The sequence below is a fragment of the Typopeltis vanoorti genome, chromosome 8 (assembly GCF_054136105.1).
Source record: "Typopeltis vanoorti isolate ZY-2024b chromosome 8, IOZ_Tvanoo_1.0, whole genome shotgun sequence".
Lineage (NCBI taxonomy): Eukaryota > Metazoa > Arthropoda > Arachnida > Uropygi > Thelyphonidae > Typopeltis > Typopeltis vanoorti.
This window is the reverse complement of record NC_143556.1, coordinates 130,554,157-130,578,914: the sequence shown is the minus strand read 5'-3', so window position 1 is coordinate 130,578,914 and position 24,758 is coordinate 130,554,157. Positions and strand designations below refer to the sequence as shown.

At 35.7% G+C, this 24,758-nt stretch overlaps 1 protein-coding gene across 1 annotated transcript in view; it reads right to left on the bottom strand.

Moving 5' to 3' along the window:
* The window catches only part of mora (cysteine and histidine rich domain containing protein), a 316,465-nt gene that overhangs the window by 278,378 nt on the left and 13,329 nt on the right, over positions 1 to 24,758 (bottom strand). The window contains exon 2 of the mRNA XM_090396942.1: positions 14,507 to 14,632. Within this exon, the coding sequence (XP_090253068.1) occupies positions 14,507 to 14,588 (82 nt within the window). The 5' untranslated portion in view covers positions 14,589 to 14,632. The remainder of the gene's footprint in view (positions 1 to 14,506; positions 14,633 to 24,758) is intronic.

Sequence of the window (24,758 nt, the reverse complement as noted above, 5' to 3'; positions counted from 1 at the left end):
CAAAATTAAAGGAAAAAGGATCTGTAAAAAGCGAAAAAACTTCTTGCTCCTTAAAATATTTAAATCGCCTATCAAATTCTTCTTTTATCTTTTCTAGTTTGGGACAATATTGAGAAAAGGTAAAACTTTGTGATTCTTATTGTTAACTGTCCACACATAGGAAAGTAATTCAGAATATTCTCTTTTAAATTATATTGAAACAAAACTAACTTACATCTAAAACTTGCCAGTGCATCATGTGTTTTTAAACTGAACTTTCCCCTGAAGTTTGACATTTAAATCATTCAAATGTCCTGTAATATCAACTAAGAATGCTAGATCTTGTCTGATCATTAAGAAATGCAACATCATGATTTTTCATTTCTAGGAACAATTTGATCTCCTCTAAAAGTAAAAAACAAAACTTTTTAGAATCTTATGACAAGATAACCAATGAATCTCTATGTAATAAGGTAGCCCTTCAAATTCACTCTTCAAGTTTCTTAGAAATTGTGCAAACTGGCGGTGATTGAGGCCTCTGGATCAGATGAAGCTCATAGTATTTGTCACAGGCTTGAGTACATGCTCATTTCCAATACTTTGAAGCACCGGACCTGCTGACGAATGATGCAGTGGAAAGATTGCAGTTTTGGAATGTCTGGATACATTTCCTTTAACTTTGCTGCAAATCTTGACACAAAACCTTTATTTTTGCCTGTCATTGTTGGAGCACCATCCATCGGTTGTCACTGCTATGAGCCTGTTCAGAGGAAGTTGATATTTTTCAAAAATGCTCCACATGGCGTCAAAAATGTCTTCCCCTGTAATGGTTACATGGATGGGAATCATTTCCAAGAACTCTTCAGTAATATTCATATTGTAGTCGCAAGCCCGAAGAAACAAAGAAACTTGAGCCACGTCGTGAATATCAAAACTTTCGTCAAGTGCAAATGAAAAGCACTGCATGTTTGCAGATATTTCTTGCAACTGGTCACGCAGATTATCTGCCATTGCAGTTATTCTTTCCATCACAGTATTTCTGGACAAAGAAATATCGCAAAATACTTGTACATTTTTGGGACATACATTTTCGGCTTCTTTTATCATACACTCCTTAACAAAGGAACCGTCACTGAAAGGTATGGAATGTTTCGCCAATAAATAGCTGATTTCATAACTGGTTCTCACTGTTGATTCATTTTCTTTCATAATTTTTGAATACATGTTGTTGACTTTCAAGTGAATTCTTCATACTTCTTAATTTTTCTTCTCTCAGTTTACCCTCAAAGCGTGAATATTGTTCTTTGTGAATTTTATTGTAGTGCCTTTTTATATTATATTCTTTGGCAACACTAATTGTTTCATTACAAATAATGCACACAATTTTGTCCTTTGTTTCAGTGCAGAAGAAATTTCACTCCAATTTTTCTTGAAATTTTCTCCTCTCAGAGCAATTTTTCTTTTTCTTGTTGAAAGCGACATTGCCTCGGTGAATAAATATATTATTAATATTATTAACAATTTTTATAAAAATTGTTTTAATAAAAATGCACACAACTGTAGACCAGTGCATGATACTATTGCAAATAAAAATAAAAAATAATAATAAAAGGGATTCTCTCACTGCTCGGTTGTCGTTGAATCGTGCACACTGAACTTCAAATATCACTGATTGACTGTAGCAGGCAATTATAAACACACAGCTGGATTTCCATGAGTGCATATGCTGCGCGTCACGTGAACAGCTGGTAGCCAATAGAATTCAACTTTTTCATTACACTACCAGCAGCATGCTATAAATTAACAATGAAAGCAAATATATATAGTTTACGATTGATTAGGATTGGATCTAACATTGAAATTGCGATATAAATTTTATTACTGCAATTACATTATAGCAGGTCGTTGCATCCATATTGTAACTATAAATGTCGTATGAAAACGAATAAATTGATACAGTATTTACTCGAATATAACTCTCACTTTTTTTCCCCAAAATTAAAGCTAAAAAATCATGGTGCGAGATATATGTGTGGATTTTTAGAAACTTAAGTTTTCAGAAAAAAAACTGAAAATATGGATGACTTACCAAGAATCACCTCTTCGTTATAGCTACTTCCGGCCTCAAGTGGGGTTTCCTTGTGTGCATTGTCATCTTCTTTCCCATTATTCCAAGTACAAATTACAAGTAATTTACAAGATTTCAGATACGTAATGAACACCCTTCACGAATGTCTGAGAAGTGAAAGCAGAACGTAAAATAGACAGCAATGGTAGGCCAGCAGAGATAGAACAGCTATGAAGATGTGGATATCATTGGTGCAGTATGAACAAAAGATCGCGTTACCAAAACACAAAGTCAAGCTGACATTTTTGAGCTGAAACGCTAATTCTCTTCAACCAAATTCCATATTATCTGAAACTGTCATAACAGCATTCACTCTATATGTCTTAGTTTTAAGATGTTTACAAATTTTATTGCAGCTTTGTGTTGAGTTAGTAGGGCACTCACACACATCTCACTAAAAACAATAGATTTTACTTAGATACTGTGTTTGCCGGTGAAACATATAGTTTTGCTTAAATCTAAACAGCATGGTTAATGTGTGTGGTGGGGGGGGGGGACATGCGACTCATTAGTTAGCGCAGTTTTTATACCAGTTGTCTCTAATTGCACTAAAGAAATATATTACAGATGTTGAGAAATATATTACACAGACAGCAAATGTCTCTGTACTTTATTCAGTGGTGGTACAATAAAACTACTCGTTTTTCATGCATCTGCAGTATAATGGCAGCTGGGGAAGGCGTGTTGTTTATTACCACGGGGAGCAAGTTATCATCCCGAAATGAAAGTGGTTAAATTTTATTTTCGTGTGCGATGTACAATACATACAAAACTTTTTAATTTCTTTTTTCATAAAGTAAAATCAGGGTACAGGGGTGCGAGTCATATGTGAGGGCGAGTTATATTCAAGTAAATACGGTATTTCTGTTTTATTATAAAAAGCAACCATCCTTTTTTTTAAAATCTTTCCTTGAGACGTCGAGGGCCACACGAAATTTCTTTGGGGGTGGCACGCAGCCTGCAGGCCGCCAGTTTGACACCCCCTGCTTTGAAGGCTATGTGGAGGTCTCCTCTCAGTTATACAGCTTTGACCCTTACACACCCCCACTTGAATAATTTTTCCCATTAAATCACAGACCAGTTACAAATATAATAATTCATGAAAGCAAGTAGTACTGCAAATAGTGCTGAACTTGCAGAAACAAGTTTGAATCCATTTAACTGATAAAAATGTACACACAGAATATTTTCAGCAAACAGATATCACACTCTAAGTTACATGCTATTAATGGACTTTAAGTAAATAGATCTTGCCTTTATGGATCTGTGTAAGAAAGAAAAAAGTATTATGAAAACCTGATACTGGCTTCCAGATTACATATGTTAAATTTAGAATCAACAAATAATATAACTATTATAAGGTTGTGCAAATTCATATTTCAAACTTTCAAGAACCTTTTTGAACTTTTGCAGTTAATTCAAAAATACAGTTTTGAGAACTCATTTCAAAATAATGTAATACTACTGTGAATTTTCTCCACAATTGCTGTAAGTGTTGCTAGTTGTGAGAAGTTTTTCTAAATAAACCTAATTAAGAATTACCTACATTACTATGAAAAAGTCTTTGCCAATGTCATCGATGATTTTGTTAACAGAAAAGTTAGAAGAAAAATAACATTTTAGAATGTTGAAATTAAAGTTTTACTTCAAAAATAAACAGTGTTTTAATTTAAATTATGGGGATATTAAATCCCACATTGTTTCAAAACCGAATAAGAAACTCAAAGATCAGAATCAAAGAGTTTCATACTGAATTTAGTATAGTATATATAAAAGTATTGGGAGATACTAGTGTAAGCTAAAGCACATAGTACAAACTAGGGCAACTCATAGCAAAGGTGGGTAAAGCTCTGATCACTATTCTTAGTATTTCACATAATACAAAACACATCTCCTAGGAGATGTATGATGTTATACATTATGGAGGAAGGTCACTACCCAGACCAGTTTCAACCTTTATTGAGGTCTCATCAGTGAGTAGGTAGACCAAATTAATACTGAGGGTATAGCGAAAAGAACTTATATACTTTGCTATGCGAGTTGTCAGAAAGGTGCACCCATTAGATTATTACTTAAATAAAGAGCCAATAGGCTTCGCTTCGGTGATGTAACATTATTTAAATTATGGGGATATTAAATCCCACATTGTTTCAAAACCAAATATAGTATAGTAGGCTATAAAAGTATCGGCGGATACTAGAGTAAGCTAAAGCATGTAGTACATAGTACAAACTATGGCAACTCGTAGCAAAGGTGGGTAAAGTTCTGATCACTATTCTTAGAACTTCCCATAATGCAAACCATCTCCTAGGAGATGTATTATGTTATACATTATGGAGGAAGGTCACTACACAGACCGGTTTCAATCTTTATTGAGGTCTCATCAGTGAGTAGGTAGATCAAATTAATACTGAGGGTATAGCGAAAAGAACTTATATACTTTGCTATGCGAGTGGTCAGAAAGGTGCACCCATTAAATTATTACTTAAATAAAGAGCCAATAGGCTTCACTTCGGCGATGTAACATTATTTAAATTATGGGGATATTAAATCCCACTATACTATATTTGGTATGAAACTCTTTGATTCCGATCTTTGAGTTTCTTATGCGGTTTTGAAACAATGTGGGATTTAATATCCCCAAAATTTAAATAATGTTACATTACTGAAGTGAAGCCTATTGGCTCTTTATTTAAGTAATAGTGTTTTAATTTATTTCCGTATACGTCGTTATGACTTTTTGTAGTATTTTTGGTGTGTATTGAGAGGGGCGGTAAAAGCTCTAGCTACACCACTGACTCCAATATTGTCATTTAACATTTTGTGCTTCTAAGGCACTTCTAACTGACAATCCACTAGACCTTAGTCTTCTGGATCTCTTTCTTGCCATTTTGGTATCAAACACCTGTTTAGCTAACCTTTATTCACCCATTCTACTTAAGTGGTCATACCATCTTAGATTAGCTTTGTTGACACATTCTTGAATGCTAATAATGTCAAGTTCCTTTCTAATATCTTTATTTTTAATATGATTCTGCCATTGATGCCATCAGTTCACTCTCCTAATTTTTCTCAAAACCTGCGTAGGCTTTGATCAAGTGCTTTATTTCTAATCCAACTCTCAGATCCATAACTTAACACTGGTTTAACATTATCTTGTATACTGTGTTTGTTTTGGTTAATTTCTATCTTATTCCATATAAATGTATTCAGATGGCTACCCACCATACCAGCTTTGTTTATTCTATTGTCTATTTCCAGATTTAATCTGCCATCTTCGCTAAAAACTGTGCCTAAATAGCTGAAATATTTTACTTGTTCTATAGGATTGCCACTAAGAATGCAGCTAAAGTTTCTATGCTCCTACTCATTTTCAAATCTTTTGTCTTTTTACTGGTGATTTTTATGCCAAATTTGTTACAGCTGTTATCCAATTTAGTGAATCCTGCAGACTGGCACTAGATGTGTGTTTAGGAGTACATCATCTGCATAAAGCGAAGAGCTAAGTTTGACATCTCCAATTCTAATATCAGGCTTGATGCCCCTTTCTTTCATAATGTGATCAATATAAATGACAAATAAGCGTGGAGATAACGTGCACCCTTATCTTACCCCTGATTTTATATCAAACCATCTTCCTGTATTTCTTTCAATTTTAACTGCTAACTGACAACTTAAATATAGACTATATATTGCTCTGTATAATTTTCCATTCACTCCCTAATAATTGTAGTGTTTTGAAAAGCTTTTCTCTGGGCACCTTGTTATATGCCTTTAACAGATCTACAAAACTTAAATACAGATCCTTTTCATATTCCCACGATTTCTCAGCAGTTTGTCTTAAAGTGAAAATCTGACCTTGACAACCTCTATTTGGCATGAACCCAGTAAGCATGAAATAGCTTACTGAGCAGGAAAAAAAATGCCTAGTTTTTCAGAAGTTGAGGAAGCTACTGATGTGATGTGTTTGTGCCAAGAGAGACTGGAGGTAAATGTCACACCAATGAGAGAAAATACATCCTGTTTGGTGATGTGTGTATTACTGAGGATGAGAGAAGGTGAAATGAGATTGTTTTTAAAAGAGAAAAGGATTATATTTTGGTAGCATCGAAGTTGACTTGGTTATCCTTGATCTACTGAAGGATGATATGGAGATCAGTGTTTGAGGCACTCGTTGCAGATGATCTTGATGTAAGGGATGTCTGGAAACTATAGTTTGTCAAAGGAATAGGATGAATTGAAAGTGCTATTGGGAAAGCTAACGGATAGGATTTGTAGTGATTGAGAATAGGTAATTTATGTATAAGAGAAAGAGGATAGGTAAGAGAATGGAGCTCTGATTGCTGACTGCATGTCATCCACCATGACATGCAGTGAGCAATCAGAGAAAGCAGGCTATCCAGTTATAGAGGGCAGCAGGTAGACTGAAAGAAGGCAGTTTGCAAAGCAGGCATGCCAAACACAATCTTAAGCCTTGTAAATGTCAAGGGCAACAGCACACGTTTCTCGAAACCTCTCCATGGCTCATGTCCACTGGTAAGCAGTGTAAGCTAAGATATCAGCCATATATATCTGGATTGGCATAATCCATACTGGTGGTCGCTGATTAACTGGTGAGCCACTGATAACTTTCTCTATTATTCTGGAGAGGAATGAGGTGATGGCAATTGGTCAGTAGCTAGATGATAGGCTTTTGTCTCCCTTTTTTGGAATGAGTTGGATATATGTTAAAGATACCAAGCAATTTTATAAGCTAGGTTTTTTAATCCTTTTTCCCAAGTAAGCAAACAGACAAGTCAGTCAAGTTTGCGGCTGCACGTAGTGCAACACTAGACAACTCGTGGTAAAGGTGGAGCAAGCTCTGATCACTTTCCTTAGAATTTTCCCCTAATGCAAAGCACATTTCCTTGCGGAAATGTATGATGCTATGCATTAAGGAAATGGTCACTACCCATACCGGTTTCGACCTTTATTGAGGTCTTGTCAGTGGGAGCCAGACCTAAAAAATGCCAAGGGTGAAGTAACACAGAGCTTATAAATATTTTACTTAAACAAGTTGCCATAAGGTGTTTTGACCTCATTAAATAAAAATCTCAGGATGAGAGTAATATGTAGAAAGTTTTTTTACCTTGGGTATATATTATGTTAAAGATACCAAGCAATTTTGTTAATTTCCATGAGATAGGATAGATACCAGCTGAGTACAGAAGATTAAAGAGACGATAGAGGAAAGGTGTAAGCTCTGGAGCACAACAGGAGAAATGCCCTAAGAACCAGACTTTGTACTGTTCAGGCTACCTAATATTCTTCTTATGTCTTTCTGCCGAAAGGCCACAAAGAGGCGCATGGTGCTCAGTTGCCGGGATGGAAGGAGCTAATTCACCTTCATCCTCTATGCAGGAGTTAAAGTAAAAGAGCAATGCTAGAAGGTCAGCTTTTTCTTTGGGTGCTGTAACAGTGATGCCATCTAGATCAGTGAGAGCACAGGTAAGCAAAAGTTGTATCCAATGCCTTTTGAGAGACCAGAAGCCGTGGCTACTATTTAGACAAATTATCTGCTCTGGGATTTTATGATGTTGGATTTGCTGACGGTTGATTTACATTTACTGTGTGCTTTTGAGAATATGTAGAATAGAAGCTTGGGCGATTTCTGTGACTCAGTGCAGGTATCTGGGTCAGAAAAGCAGAAGCAAAGTCATGCCATAGGAAAGAATAGTAGTTCCAGAGATCACCCCCACTTTGTACCTTTGGATATGAGATTGGGTGTAGTCAGAGGAGGTGGTGTTCTGTGAGACTGGAAATTTGCACAAGATTGTGGTTTGAGTTGGCAAGAGAAGAGATAACCTCTATAGTGTGTCTGGAAGGAGTTAAAAATTAGTTTAAAAAAAGTTCAAGGGTATTGGGAAAGTGGAGGGAATTATCTGGAATTCAGGTAATGATTTGCATTAGATCATTACTTTTAACAAAAACCTGCATTCTTTCCAACTTGATTGGTAAGGTTGGAGAAGAGGAGCCAGCTGGGAGGTTGTAGACATTCAGATTGTCACCTAGGATAATGACTTCACTGTTTGGATAGCTAGATTGTAAATGGTTGAGTTTCAGGGAGAGGAAGGTGAAAAGGTCTTTATGGTTTTAAGAGTTTGGAGACCAGTAAATGCAATAGATCAGGGGTTCTCAACCTTTTCCAGTGGCATACCACTATATTTAATTCAGGATATTAGATGTACCAGTAAGCAAATTATTCTGGAAAAGCATGATTTGTTGGTCCCAGGGGCAAAATAAGCATTTCTCTACAATACTAGTGATTTATTTAGTTATTTTATTCAGATATTTATTGGAGAAACAGATACTCTTTGAATCTATTCAATGGATTGTTCTGTAAAATGTGCAATTTTTAAAAATTAAAATAATAATGAGTGAATACATAAACAAATTTTGACAAACACATATTCCTGATAATGGTATTCCAGCTCTCAAATAAACTTACAATCAGTACAAGCTATAAATGTAACATTTTCAATTACAGAATTTGCATTCTTGTTTTAGTGTGAAGGTTGTACTTGTTTAGCTAAACACAGCTTCTTAATGTCTAGTTTCAACTGACTTAATTTGAGTCTTAAATCAGGTTCAACATTCAACTTATTCCTGTACTTGTTTTTGATATAAATGAGAGAAGAAAACCCACATTCACAAAGGTAAGTAGTTGCAAACACCAACAGAAATTTTACGGCTTTTTCTGAGATCATTGGATATTTCTTCTTGCCAACCAGAAGTCTATTAAATCCATCCTCTTGATCATTTGCCTGAGACTTCCGTCGCAGGAGAGCTCGATCAGTTCATTATCTCAGAAGGAGTTAACGTTTCTGGTAAGGTGTCAACAATGGAAAACTGCTCTCTAATCCAAAATTCTGAAGCCAAGATTTCAGGGAAGTATTCCTTGAAATCTGTGATTAGACTCCCAAGACGCTTCTTTATATTCACTGCCAGTTCACTATGAAGAAGAATTTCATTCTCAGCTAAGAAAGCATCCAACAATGGAAAGGAACACATGTTTCCAGTATTGATTTCTTTAATGATGAAGTCAAGTTATAAGAGCCGCAGTTTTATCCTGTGCCAAGAATAAGGAAATACGCACACCCTGCAAGTTTATGTTCAGCTGGTTGAGGTGGCAAAATAAATCTGCCAGGTAAGCCAACCGGACAAGTCACAGTTCATCAGTGAAATAATTCAAGTCTGAGTCTGAGGATTTGTCAGAGAGAAAAATCTGCACTTCTGAACGAAGTTCAAACAGGCGGTTCAATACATTTTCGCTCGATAACCACCTAACTTCGGTGTGAAGTAAAAGAGAATCATGTTCAGTACCTATTTCATTGCACAAAATGGAAAATAGTTGTGAATTCATAGCTCTGGACTTAACGAAGTTAACAATTCTCACACTTTCATTCAAAACTGCCTTCAGAGCAACAGGCATATTTCTTGCGGCTATAGCCTCATGATGAATGCTATAATGTACAAATTTTCCTTGTGGAGCTACTTCTTTAATTTTTGCAACAACGCCACTGTGTTTCCCAACCATTGCACGTGCTCCATCAGAACAAACCTCAACACATTTATTTCATTCTATATCATTCATTTTCATAAATTGGTCTAATTTTGAAAATATTTCATTTGAGGTTATTCGAGCAGGCAGTGGTTCACTAAACAAGAACTCTTCCTTCACTGTTTTCCCATCTATAAATCTTATATACGTAAGAAGATGGACCATGCTGGTAATGTCAGTAGTTTCATCCAATTGTATGGAAAAATATTTACTAGCCTGAACTTTTTTTTCTATTAACTGCACTTTAACATTTGAAGACAAATCTGAAATTCTTCATGATATGGTGTCATTGGATAATGGAATCATTTCAAGTTGTTGTTTTGCTGCCTTTTCCCAAAAAATTTTTCTAACCATATCTGTAGCTGCTGGTAATATTAATGACTCTCCGATCGTGTGAGGTTTTCCTGCCTTAGCTATTCTTAAACTGACTTCATAAGATGCCTCCAGAGCCTTCGTGTTAAATCCTGAAAATTAGGATATTTGTTTTTTCCTTGCTGACAAATCAGACAGTTTTCTCTGAAAATATTCCAAAGGTTTGTTTTAAATCACCATGCTTGGTTTCAACATGACGTTTAAGAAGGGAAGGCTTCATCGAATGTTTTGATAGCATTTCATAACAAATCACATACTGGGGAACAGGTGCGGTTTCTTCTCAAATATATGTGAAACCATATGATAAATAACTAAGATTATATTTACGTTGTGCTGTACGGGGCTTTTTGTTGCATTCTTGTACAATGATGTCCTCCATCATTGTACAAGATGGTTAGGTTAGGATTCGAAGTAGTGGCTTCTGGAAGAGAAGAATTGTTTCCCCCCCCGCTTATGCTCATTTCTCCCTTCAATCTTTTTGAGGCCTGCTTGTTAACCACTTATTCATGTTCCAGTTTCTATCCTCTGGCACAAACTACATATAAATATGCCAATTTCACAAATAAAATCTCACATTCAAAGACAATAATCCAACACCACTACTTTCTTAACTGTAACTGCGGCTCGCAGCTAAACAAACGACAATGGACAAACTGTTTCCCATTATTATCTGATCAAATATATTCAAGTTACTTTCTGTCATTGTCATTTGATTAATACACATTAAATTCAAATTGAACTTCCGTATTATTTTTGTATATTATTATACAAAAGTTTTTAATCATCATCATCAAATTCCTGCCATGTACCCTCAAGGGGTGTACAGGATATGATAGTACTACATGAAAAAAATTACATCGTTACTAACTTCCTATCTACAATTTTCCTCCAAATCAGTCTGTTACTTGTCAAGACTCCAACATTATCAGATCTTATATTTCTATTGTCTAAGGCACTTTGTACCGTATCGATCCACCTATATCTTGGTCTTCCTCTGGGTCGTTTTGCTGCCAACCTGGCAGAGAAAACTTGTTTTGCTAATCTTTCTTTGCCCATTCTGTTTAAGTGACCATACCACTTCAGATTAGCTCTGCTAACGCATTCCTGGATGCTGACAATGTCAAGTTCTTTCCTAATATCCTCGTTTTTAATATGATATTGCCATTGATGCCATCTGTTCATGCCCCTAATCTTTCTCAGGACTCTCATATCTGCAGTCTCTAGTCTTTGGTCAAGTGTTTTACTTCTGACCCAGCTCTCAGATCCATAAGTTAAAACTGGTTTGAACACTGTCTTGTATACAGCTAATTTAGTGTTCCGACTAATTTCTCTCTTATTCCATATGAATTTACTCAATTGACTTCCCACCATACCAGCTTTGCTGATTCTGTTGTCTATTTCTATATTTAATTTACCATCTTCACTAAAATCGTGCCTAAGTAGCTGAAATGTTTTACTTGTTCCGCAGGTTCTCCATTCACAACACAGTTGACATTTTCAATGATTCTGCCTATTTTCATTGTCTATGTCTTTTTATTGCTGACCTTCATACCATATCTATTACAACAGTTATTCAATTTAGTATGAATGTAAAATCTAATTGTTTTCATTTAGTTGCATGAAATATTTTAAGTAGAACTGTTAAATATTTGTGCATACATTTTTAATTCTCAACTCATGTTGCGAGTAAAAAAAAAAAAATTAATTTATCCTTTTATTTTATACTCTGTTTTTGTACCACCCGGCAGTGGCTCATGTATCACCAGTGGTATGCGTACCATAGGTTGAGAATCCCTGCAATAGATGAATGTTACAAGGAAACCTTCAGCCAGAGGAGGTCAAAAGCAGGGGATTCTAAATTTGTCATTCTTCAGCAGGCAACGTCAGAACATACCAAAGGCACAGGTGCCAGCTTTGTGGCAAAATGAATCATGAAGAGTAGAATTTCAACATTGAAAGCAAACTGTAATTGAAATTTAGGTTTCTGTTAAGAGAAGGAGGTCTAGTTTGGATGTCTGTAGATCGTGATGAATGCCGTTTACTGCAATGTTTTAAATTGGATGCAGAAATTATTTTATTTATTTATTTTTTGGTAGGGATCATGGTAAGTTTTGAATATTGTTTGGTTTGATTTGTTTAGATAAACTGGTTGTTGAGAGACATTTGATTTGTTTGCAGTGTTGCTGTCACTGTCTGTTTTATTTTTGGCTTATTATTAGATGATAGGAAAGAGTGGGTACATGCAGTGAGGAGGGGGGGGAAAGAGACTCGCAAACATGATACCCATTCAGAGAGCAACCGGTCTTCTTTCCATTTCTGTGGCCTCGACAGTGCCTCCACGTATACTACTACTCAGACTCCCTCACCTGGCACAACCTAGCAGAGTATGTGGCAGTGGGATAAATGCACCAGTTGACCAGGAAGCCATCCGACTCATTCCTAACCAGTTCAGACCCCTTATACCACCTAGTGGATGGCCTCTGTTACCACTGTTTTAACTGCTGTGCTCTCCAAATGGAGGAAAGTATGTTAGCCATGCCTTTGAAGGATATCACTTCCACTGCATGGAGAAGACGGGTAATGGAGGCCAGAAGCCCCTACTCTGGAGATGAAACAGCAATCGCCACTTCTAGCCTCAAATAAGCAGGGTGTGGTGGTAGTGTGTTTCACCAGGCAATGAAAGTCATCTACAACCTAGCAGCATTTCCCTCCAACTAGGAAGATATCCTTATGCAATGGGAATGCTTGCCACAAGCACCAAAACCTCTTCTGTGGAAACAAGTGACACAACGGGAAGGTGGGGTGTTGCATTGTACATAGATGGCCATCAGTTTCAATTTAGCTACAGCTTATGTGACATCTATCAAAGGTCTTTGAAAAGTCTTAGTACACAATTATATGTGCATCTTCTTTATTGAGTGAATCTCTCACCTTATTGTAGAAAGTAAGCAGACTGCTAAAGCATGACTCCATACACACCTCCTCCATACATACAAACCCAACAAACTCTTGCTGACCATCAATAAAGAATACTGCTAATATTGAACTGTTTCTGAATCCTAATCCTCACCAACTCCAGACACACAGACTGGCTTTTAATTGGAAGTCATATCCACCACTCCTTTGTGAAGTGGAACAATTTTTCCCACTTTCATTCCTTTGGGACTCGCCCTGTTGTAAGATTCATGTTAACCAGGTGTGCCTTTAATTCCCTAGAGCATTCCTTCGAGACACACACAATATATATTAAGTTATACTGTCTTATTAATATAATTTTTACTGAATTCCTCATATACCTGCTGCTCATTCACTATCAGTCCCTCTACCATACCCTCTACACAGCTTCTCATGATGTCACCTTCATAAGAATGAAATACCCTTATAAACTGCTCACTTGAATACATCAACTATATCCTCTGCATTGCCAATCTGGCAGTGTAATCAACTAGGATCATCCTCCTATAACCATTTTTTCTTTTATTGTATTTGCCACATATCAAAATAACAGCATGATCTTTCTTAGCTTGATTGGCTTATACTGCACTTTTGTTGTTTAGTAACCAAATAATCTTCATGGCTACTCTTTGTACTCTTGGTGCAAATGACTACATGATTGTTAAACAGCAAAAGTGCAGTATAAGAAGAAATTAGCCAATCGAGTTTAGTTTACCACTAAATGGCTCTTGATCAATGCCCAAGCAGCATCTGCATTTCAGTCTCAGAATCACTAATTAATACCTTTTTTGTGAAATACATATAATTCTTCGAAAAGAAACCTATCTTTGCTCCAGTGATTCTATTGATTACCATTGTTCTGGTAATCAATAGAATCACTATTATATACAATAGTGATTCTATTGATTACAATATACAAAGATATACAATACCTTCATAGATGAGCAGCCAATCTCCATCCTTTAGAAATAGAAAGCTCAATTTGAAACCAAGCTTTTTTTATTTTTTTTTTTATTGGGGAAGAGGAGAACAACAAAACGAATACTATCTTGTGGTCCTAAATCCTAACACTTGTGATAAGGAGAGTTCTATGGCTGTTTTTTTTTTTTTTTTCGAGATGTGGAATTAAAATGCATGTTTCAAGGAGAAAAACCTTACTTACCTCTTCCTCTAAAGATTAATTTGGGAACCATCTGAAAAAATAACTTAATGAAGATAAATTAATCCAATCTGCTGAGAGAAAGAGGAACAGAATGATCTGATTGAATTTATATATACATATAGTCAGTAAGAGCTAACTAAAGAATCTAAAAGTTATAAGAAAGTTAGTGCACAAAAAATTATGAACAGCAAAATAAATCATTAATAAAGAGATGAAAGGATAACAAAATGATTTGGTAAATTATTATTCATGTTATGTTATTAAATAACATCATTAAATCCTTAACATAAAATCATTATGTTAGGCTGACCTTGTGTGTTTTTTTCAGGATCAAATTTCTGACCACAACCTCTATTATAGCATTGCAAGAGAACATTTTCTTTCTCTGACATTTTTTCCCTTAATGTTATCTTCAGGTAGCTCAGGTTTTCAGTATCTACAGAAAATAAAATCCTATTTTACTTCAGATTAAAATAATCTAGTCTGCTGCATCTATAACGCAAACAAAAGCAATCAAATTAATTAACAAAGAATTTAAGTAATGTTATGTGATGATTCATATAAATGGAATAGATAAACATGATTATGTATATGTGTGTGTGTATATATGATGAAACAGGCAATGACATCACAGCGGTAGAAAATATTCAAGTAGACTGCAATCAGGAGTAGTATAAATATCAATACTTAATAGAAATCTCCAGAATTCACCTTCTGAATTATGCATCATAACAAGTAAAACTTTTATAACTCTTATTATTATAATTACAGCTATTATAGCCTGTTTTTCTTTAGGAGTGTCCCTTATTTTAAATACATTGGCTATTATTACTCAAAAAAAAGGGGGTATATATATTTTAGGGCATTATGGGTGGGTATAGAAGGCAATTATAGCAGAATAAAAGAGGTGGAAAAATTTTGTACATACCTTGTTTGAATACTAGGATATCTTCCAATTTCATGATCCTGCTGAAGGTTGTTTATAACAAGGGGGGGGGGGGGGTTTGATGCAGGAAAAATAAATTTGGAAAGCTGGGTTTTGTGTTAACAATATATATATATATATATATATATATATATATATATATATATATATATATATATATACTATTGTGTTTAGGGGCACATATTGGGGGGTGAGAGCGTTAACGGGGTGTGGACCGTTTCGGTCGAACCGACCATCATCGGAACAAAATTACGGAATGAGTGTAGGGCTATGTCAAGACTGGAAGTTGAATCTGCCAAATAAGGGTGTTTGTTGTCGCTAAATGGCCGGAGGCGCGGCTTAATTTGTAAGTTCTGGATCGTCCAACATTCGGAAATTAGGTAGGGGCAGTGGACGTTGATTGAATTTTCATCGCATTTTATGGCAATAGTCTCGGTTATTCTAAGCATTGTCTTGTTTGTCTATGATTATGGCCTTGTCGATTTGGGGGATATGTTTCAGTTCAAGGGCGTGAGCTGCAATTTCTGTCTTCCCTTCCCTGTACTGTGTTTTATTTTTCTTTTTGATGTTGCGATGTTTTTTTGTGTTCAGATAATCCAGAATGGGAATATTGCAATCCCTGAAGTGCTCTTGTAGTCTAGTCCATAAAGACCTAATTGTAGAGCCAGTGTAGGTGATGTCACAGTCTTTTTGACAAGGAAATTTGTAGACTACGTTGTGGTGTTCGAATATTTCTTTGTGTGCGAGAGATTTAGTGGGTTTCAGGAGAGTTGCTAATTTTTGGTTTGTGGTGAATACTAGCTTATAGTCCGTGTGTTTGAAAATGTATTTGTAGGCTTTGTATGTGTTTTGGATGTATGGCAATTTGATAACCATACATGTAGGGAAGTCTGTTTTGGTTGTATTATTGTTATGACGGGATTTTGCGGTACTGTTCGCATAACTTATTAGATGTGTGGGCTAGTTGCGATTTTTGAAAACCTGTGTTAAATACTTTAATTCCGTGTTAAGATAATTACTGTTGGTTGAGAATTTGTAAACATTGATAAATTGCGATAGGATGAGAGATTTTTTAACGGAATGTGGGTGGTATGAATTGAAATGGAGGTAGTTTCCGATACGTGTGGGTTTGTGGAATATCTTCATAGCTATTTTGTTATTGCTTCTGATTAATGTCAGGTTTAAGAAATTGATGGATTTGTTCTGTTCTGTTTCCATGGTGAATTGTAGCGTGTTGCTATAATCGTTGAGGGATGTTTGTAAGGCAGAGATGTGCGAGGGTTTACCAATGCATAGAATATCGCCTACGTATCTGCCATAAAAGGTGATGCCGGAGGGGGGGAGTAAGGGACACTCCTAAAGAAAAACAGGCTATAATAGCCGTAATTATAATAATAAGAGTTATAAAAGTTTTACTTGTTATGATGCATAATTCAGAAGGTGAATTCTGGAGATAATTTGAGTTAATTGCCTTAGTATCCCATAATGCAATGCAATGCACTTATACCCTTACAGACATACATAATGCTATGCATTGTATGAAGCACCACTACCCAGACCAGTTTCGACCTTTATACTACGGCAACTGATGTGAAGTCATTAGCTTCTTATACAAGTACACGAGGATAAAGGATGCAACCAAGAATATAATTTCTTGGCATCTTTAATTTATGTCTAAATGTATTCCAAAGAGGAGTGGTAATAATCAATTTCACCGGCCTGGTTGACCGAGTGGTTAGCGTATCTGCTCTCCAGCCAAAAGGCTGCGGGTTCAAATCCCGCCATGGGCATGGATGTTTGTGAATGCCTGTGAAAGTACTAATGGTGGTAGTTGGCAGTAGATAGCGTTTGTGTTAGATGATGAAGGTTGGTGGAGTAGTGAGACGAAGAGCTGAAGAGTAGATGCCCTCCCTCGATGAGTCTTTGGACTTCCTGGAGGTGTGATGTAATAATAATAATAAGAAGAAGAAGAAGAAATACAAATAACAGGCAAGAAGGATGACTTGGTTGGTAAGGGTAGCAAAAGTTCAGTATGAGCAGCAGTTAGCTAATGAAGCCCAAAAAAAAAAAAAAAACAGGGAGTTCTTTCGATACATGGCCAGCAAAAATAAGAGCGATTATGGGATGGCACTGAGTGGAGAAAATAGTATAAGGCCAACTGCTGCAAATAATACGATTAAGATATTTAATGAGCAGTTCATAAGGGTCTTTCATCCTTGTGAATGTGACATCATGGAGAGTTTGAGAGCAGTGGATGAGGAAGAGGAGAGACTGTGAGTGAGGAAAATATATATATGGAGAATTAAGCAAACTTGATATATAATAAGGAACTGGGGTGATATAGTAGATGCAGAAGTTGGTAAGGGGTTATTATATGATAATTAATTCTGAAGAGGTTTTTCATAAAATGGTGGGAGATTGGGAAAGAACAAGAGGTCATTCATGGAAGCTATATAAGGTGTGAGCAAGGCAGTGAGAAAGAGGTTTTTTGCATAGTTGTAAATGATGGGAATGCACTGCCTGAGAGCATAGTGTCTGCAGAGAAATTGAATGTGTTTAAGGCATGGTATGATGTTGAAAGTTTACTTTTTCACTTGGTTAGACTATAATAAATTTAGTTTAATCCTTTATCCAAGTGTGAGCAAAAACAAAGTTTGCACCTGAAAATATCTTCAGGAGTGAGGTAAGGTGTTGTACTACCTTACCTCAGTCCTGAAGATATTTTCAGGAGCAAACTTTGTTTGCTTACACTTGGATAAAGGATTAAACTAAATTTATTAAAGCACAGTATGACGAGCTGTGTATATGACAAAAGGGACCTTCTAGATGAGCCTGTGACTTCATGGGGTCTTAAAATGATAATAATAATAAAAATTGCAAGAATAAGGAGTACTGCAAATGCTTGGAACACATTGAGAAGGTAGAGGATCCTGGGGAGAATGAATGAGTGCAGAGATTGTACTCTTTTTAAAGTTCTAGCTAATTTTTCTAAGAAACCTCAGATATAAAGAACAGTGATAGCATTGCCATAGTCTTCATGTTAAGAGGGATGTGAAGAGATAGGAGGAACAATTTATTTGATCTTTTTGGCATTATAACCATTGGACAATAAGACCTAGCAAATAAATGAGAGTTCAGCCTGGGTAAAGCAGAGATTGGAGGCTCTGTTAACAAGGATTTTGATGACATCATATTGTTGAGAGGGAAGGGGATGATGGGAAAGTTTGTGTGTATATATATATATATATATATATATATATATAAAAGAGTGTTTTCTGTAACCTGAAAAAGAAAGAATGCCACTGGAAAGATGTGTGATTAGAATATCTAGGAATGGCAGGCGATTATGTTTTTTTTTTCCTATAGTGAACTGGATTCTGGGATGTTGTCTGTTGAAATGGAAGAGAAAGAAGCTTAATGTGTCTGAGCCATGTGGCCAAACAGAGAACATATTGGTATATCTTAGCCAGATAAAAAAGTCTGAGAATAGCAGTATGTTCTTGATACTGCTATTCAACAGTATCAAGAACATATTTTTAAAAATTCTCCATATAACAATTGGTTGGGGGAGGGGGCATGAATATAGCTTCAATCTGTTTAATGGTATCTTCCCAAATGAAGTAGCCCAAATGACTGACAAAATTAAAAAGATTAATTGTATCATGGGGGGGAAACATTTTTTAATAAATTTAAAGTGTCAAAAAGAGGGATATCGATAAAAAAAAAAAAAAAGCGACAAAAGCTTACCAATCATTATATTTAAAACTAAATTTTGGATTAAAGAATTAAGGATTAAAAGTGTGGAAATTTTTTATATAAAATGAAATATGAACAGTAAGTCCGGTTAAGGATTTAGCTACTTGTTTTTCTAACTTAAAAGAGGGAGAGAGGTAGGGGGTCAGCACCATCTACTATGGTACAGAAAGGGTTAGGATTTATGAATTTTTAGTAATCTGTATACCTTGAGGGGGGGGGGGACTAAACAGTTTGAGGATTTTAACTATTTAAAGGTTAAGAAGCATTTTTTTAATGGCTCCTTTTGAGAATTGATGATGATGATATTTCAATGGTTTATAAGTAGTGTGGTCTCTGAGTAACACATTGATTTTCCAATTATATTCACTAGCAATGATGACCACAGTAGCATTACCCTTATGCTACTGTCTTTGCATAATTTACAGAGAGCAGGGAAATGACTGTTGGAGAGATTTTTTCTAGATAGCATGAGAAAGGATGTTAGCTAAGTCAAACCTGATATTGTTGGAACTTTACATTGTACTGCTGCAAAGTTGTGGCCAAGGATAAAGACACTAACGGCTGTTTTGTCAAGCCTTTTAGACAAAAGGTTTATGACAACTTTTAATGGCTGATTTCTCAGTTGAGAAAGATCTATGAAGATTGTTATATTTCTTGATATGTTTCTCCTTTATTTTTAGAAATTCTTCATGTGAAATTCTTTATCTGTTATATTAAATAGAATATAGACCAAAGTTCGGGATTAAGAAGTGAGAGTTCGGCTTGGAGAGTCAATAGCTATGTTAATAGCATAAGTTGTTCTGATCTGCTCTCAAAGTAAAGCAAAGCTAGTACACCTGTAGATATGAACAGTGAAATTTAATTGTCAACCTAACATAATATAGGTATAATTCCATTGTCCCTACACCTTTTCAAGAAGGTTAACTTAGAAAGTTTCCTGGATACACAAACTTTCACTTACCTCCCTCCACCTCAACATAATGGTGCTACCAAACCCCTCGTTAATAGAGCCTCCATTCACTGGTCTACCCAGACTGAACTCTTCTTGAATTGCCAGGCCTTCATCAATAGTTTCTTCTTCTTCTTTCTCATCTGTCAGAAAAAGGGTTGAGTGCGATATATGCAAATCTCAACCAATGATTCCATTCAAGACTATATTTGGTAATCTTTGAAAGGACATTCTCTGGAGGTGTCCAAACCATCTTATATGCAGTTTAAGAATTATAGCTATGATATCTACACTATAGTTTAATTCTTATTTGACTTGATCATTTATTTTATGTTCTGACCAATGAGTCTTATTTAGTTTTCTTAACCATTTCATTTTGAATGCTCTAATTTTCTGCATTTCTTTCTGAATTGAATGTCAAGTCTCAGCTTCATGTTGCTGTAGGTGTAATGAAGGTTTTATAGTTTGCCCAATGGTTTTATTATTACGGACAACTCCAAGGAATCCTTGGATTCATCAAGGGAGGCCCTAAACATCATGTCCATCACAACTATTTGACATTCATACAGTATCTATCATACTTTGCCTTGAACCCATTCACTATCATAGCACCCACAACACTCAGGCAGCTTATTCCACTCATTCACCACTCTAAAAGTAAAAACCCCTAGTCCTCCCACTACCAGTCCTGTTCTCAAAAATATCCTCTGAATTAATCCTATAGAAACCCTTCAGCAATTTGAATGTCTCGATCATATCTCCCCTTTTCCACCTATCAACCAATTTCTGCAACCCACAAATCTTCAACCTGTTTTCATAAGGTTCATTCCATAGACCTGCTATCATCTTGGTCACTAGCCTCTGGATCCTCTCAACCTCCTCCCCATCAAAAAGAAACCTAAGTGACCAGATCTGGCTACAGTAATCAAGATGGGGTCTTATCAAGGCTCAATACAGAGGAACAATAACTTGCTTATCTCTGCTCGTCAAAGTATTCTTCAGCATTCAAGTGATTTGATGAGCTGATTTAGCCACTTTTGCGATGTGCCCCCCTAAACTTCAACTTCCTATCCACCAACACTCCCAAGTCCCTGGCCTCAGTCTCCTGGAGTACAGTTCCACCAATGTGATATACTGCTACTAATCATTTCACCCCAAAATGCATAACCTTACATTTTGCCACATTAAGTTGACATCCATTCTCCTTAGCCCAGACCTCCAATCTATCCAAATCATCATGCAAAATTTTGATATCTTCTGCATTCACTATTGTCCTACCCAACTTAGCATCATCAGTGAACAAATGAACCGTTCCTCTCAGATTCTTCCCTATATTGTTAATGAACAAATTAAACAGCAGTGGTCCAAGGACAGAACCCTGCGGCACACCACTAGTCACAGGCCATCTTTTGGACTCTACTCCTGAGTAAACTACTCTCTCTCAATCAACCACCCTCCTATTGCCATCTCTTCGCTCTCCAAAAAGATCAATAAGTTAACTGTTCCTCCTATCTCTTCACATCCCTCTCAATATGCAGACTATAGAAATGCTATATCTGTTCCTTATATCCAGAACACCTCAGAAAAATAATACAGAGATTGCAGTAATTTCTGCACTGCATTCAAACCTCATCTGCTCTCCCAAGGATCCTCTATCTCCTTTTTGTTCCAGGTGTTTACAAAGTTCCTTGCTCTTGCAACTTATCATATTATGGTCAAACTGGAAGATCCTAACATCCACCCAGAAGAACATAAGTACATCTGCTGCCATAAGTATGATCAGTCATGTACAGCTGGCCATGCCTTGGATACCTTACACAGAATCAAACAGAAAAATAGAAGAAAACTATTTTGGTTTTCACCACAACAAATACAAACTTGAAAGAATTTTTTTTTCTATTTATTTATTTTATTTTTAGAATCAGCAGCAGATTTTAAAAAAACTAACCAAATCTCAATATATATGCAGTCATCCCTCGATTTATGTCCATTTGAAGTTACGTCCGTGATCCCACAATGGAATAAATAACATTTTCGACTATACTTTCGAACAAGATGCAAGCGAGCGTAAAGTAAAAAGGTTTTTATTTAGCAACAATGCGACGGCAAGAGCGCATTCAGTGGCAACTTCTCTTGGCAGTCGCCACTTGGCTTCAACAGTTCTGTTGATTTGGTGTTCGAAAAATATGTTATTTGTGTATTTATCATTAAATATATCATGATATTTTGTGTTTATAACAAGTTTATAGCATATAATATACATTTATTATGAAAAGAAGAAGAGGAATAAGCAAAGCACATTGGACATTTTCATCAAAAAAAAAAAAAAAAAGTTACACCAGAAGAGCTGCATCCTTGTCCTTCACATAGGGAAAGTAATGAAGATGTGATTGTGGAGGGTGATTATTCTCCTGTTTTATAGTGGCAGTAAGGCACAGTACAGTTTTATAATAAGGTTTAAAAAGTAAAATGACAGTATACTTATTGCGATTAAGTCCCTAACCCTTATAACTCTGTTAATTTAATGTATCGACTTATGTCCTGCCTGATGGAATGGAACCCTGATGCAAGTCGAGGGATGAATGTGTACAGGTATCCCTTGCTTAACGTGGGATTTGATTAACGCGCCGAAATTAATTGCGGCAATCCCTTGATATACGCAGCAAGAATTTTGATTAACGCACCTTTAACCCCGCAGAGCCCTCAGCTGATCTGACAGATACGTGCAAAATGTTTAATTTAATATTCTTACACAATTCAGTGTATAGCTTGGAGGTCATGAGTAGCTGTGCATTCATATGTTATGAGTGATATTCCGTACTATTTTTTGCTGTCAGTTTGTATAACACATGTTAAGTAAAGGTTTGTGATATTTCACAATAAATTGTATCTGAGAGATACTGCGAGCTCCGTTGTGGGTATAATATGGTTTAGTTGTTTTTTTTTATTCTTTGTTCAATAATTTCTAGATTGTAACTGAAAATAAATAAACCATCATGTATTACTGAAACAGAGAGCCAAAGTTCTAATATTAATATCGTATATGTCCTCTAGGAGATGTGCTTTATATTATGGAAAATACTAAGGAAAGTGATCTGGAACTTACTCCACCTTTACATGAGTTGCCCATAAGGTTGCTTATGCTTGCATTAACAGAAACTTTTAGTTTCTATATATTCGGCACGAAACTCTTGTAGTTTTTATATTCGGCTATGAAATAATGTTGGATTCTTCAGCATCCACTTAATTTGTACCATCATGTATTATATTTGCAGTGTTTTTTCTTTATTTTTTAATGCTTGTTTGCCGAGGTCTTGAGAGTCATTTTGCTTGTTATCGTAGAATTTATGCTGATAAGAAAAAAACTAAAACTGTTCAATCAACTCTTGATAACTTCTTTTGATAAAAAAAAAATTGCATTAAAAATTTACTTTCCATTCATTTTTTATTTTTCCTAAAAGAGTACCATATAAAACGAATTATTAATACAGTAATCGATCATGGATGAATTGTAATTTTTACCATCGATTATTAAATTTGATTAACACGATTTTGATATACGTGGTATCATCGAGGGATTAATTAACCGCGTTAATCGAGGGATACCTGTGTGTGTGTGTGTGTGTATTTTTATAAAGAATTGAATGACTAGAACCGAGTTCTAGTCATTCGATTACCTTAGCTACATTACTGTACCTTTTACACTACTGAGTTTGTGCAATTTTACACCCACTTATGATGTGGTCTAGCGTTTCTTCCTTCTCTTTGCACAATCTGCATTTACTGTCTTCTTGAATTTTTTTGTATTTTTGTCTTCAATAACGTTAGTTTTAATGGCCAGTTCTTGTGATGCAAATATTACCGACTGTTTCTTTCTTTAGTGCTCCATTTCTCAATACACTACTTACAAAAATAGAAAAAAAAAGCTACTTCTTTTCTTCCTCCACAAGATGCAAAACTTCTACGTATTGAATCAATCTTTATTATCAATAATGCAAAACCACCTGCAGATAACATTACTTCAACAGAACGCAAAGCTATTAAAAGTTTAAAAAGCAACAGAGATATAATTATCCTTCCTGCGGATAAAGCAATGCAACAGTCATCCTCCACTCTGAAGATTACCAAAATAAAAGTTCGCTTATCTTGATTTACTACATGATACCTACGCAATACTCGAGAGAGATCCAACTCGTGAACTTCAAAATCGTACAAACAACTTATTAAAAACAACAACTGAATTATCCCGAAACGTTCGCTTATCTCTACGCTCTCTCCATCCGTTAATTCCTCGCATATATGGTGTTCCTAAAATCCATAAAGAGAACACCCCATTATGCCCAATTGTAGAAGGTATCAATTCTCCAAGGTACAACCTTTTAAAATATCTTGCCAAATACCTAAAAAGTTTTTCAGGCAAGTCACCATCCTTTATCAAGAACACTACAGAATTGTTACATACATCAAGGATATTACAGTTAATGAAGATACATCATGGCTGCTTGGAACATAACTTCTTTGTTCACTAATGTCCAAACAGAATGAAGTCCTAACATTACTCAAGGACAAGTTATCCAAAAAGACATTTGCCTTGCTTACACATTGCATCAGGTCCGGTTACTTCAAATTTCAAGATAATATATACAAACAAAATCATGGACTGGCTATGGGTAATCCTTTATCCCCTGTACTCGCAAATATTTACTTAGAGGATTTTGAAACCAAGGCTATCTCTTCCTTTATTTTAACACCTAAAGTTTGGAAACGCTATGTAGATGATGTCTTCATTATTTGGAGCCATGGGCATGATTCCCTTATGGTTTTCCTCGAACATCTCAATAGCTGACATCAAAGTATTAAGTTTATTTTCTCGGATCTAGTCATTCGATTCTTTATAAAAATATGTATGTT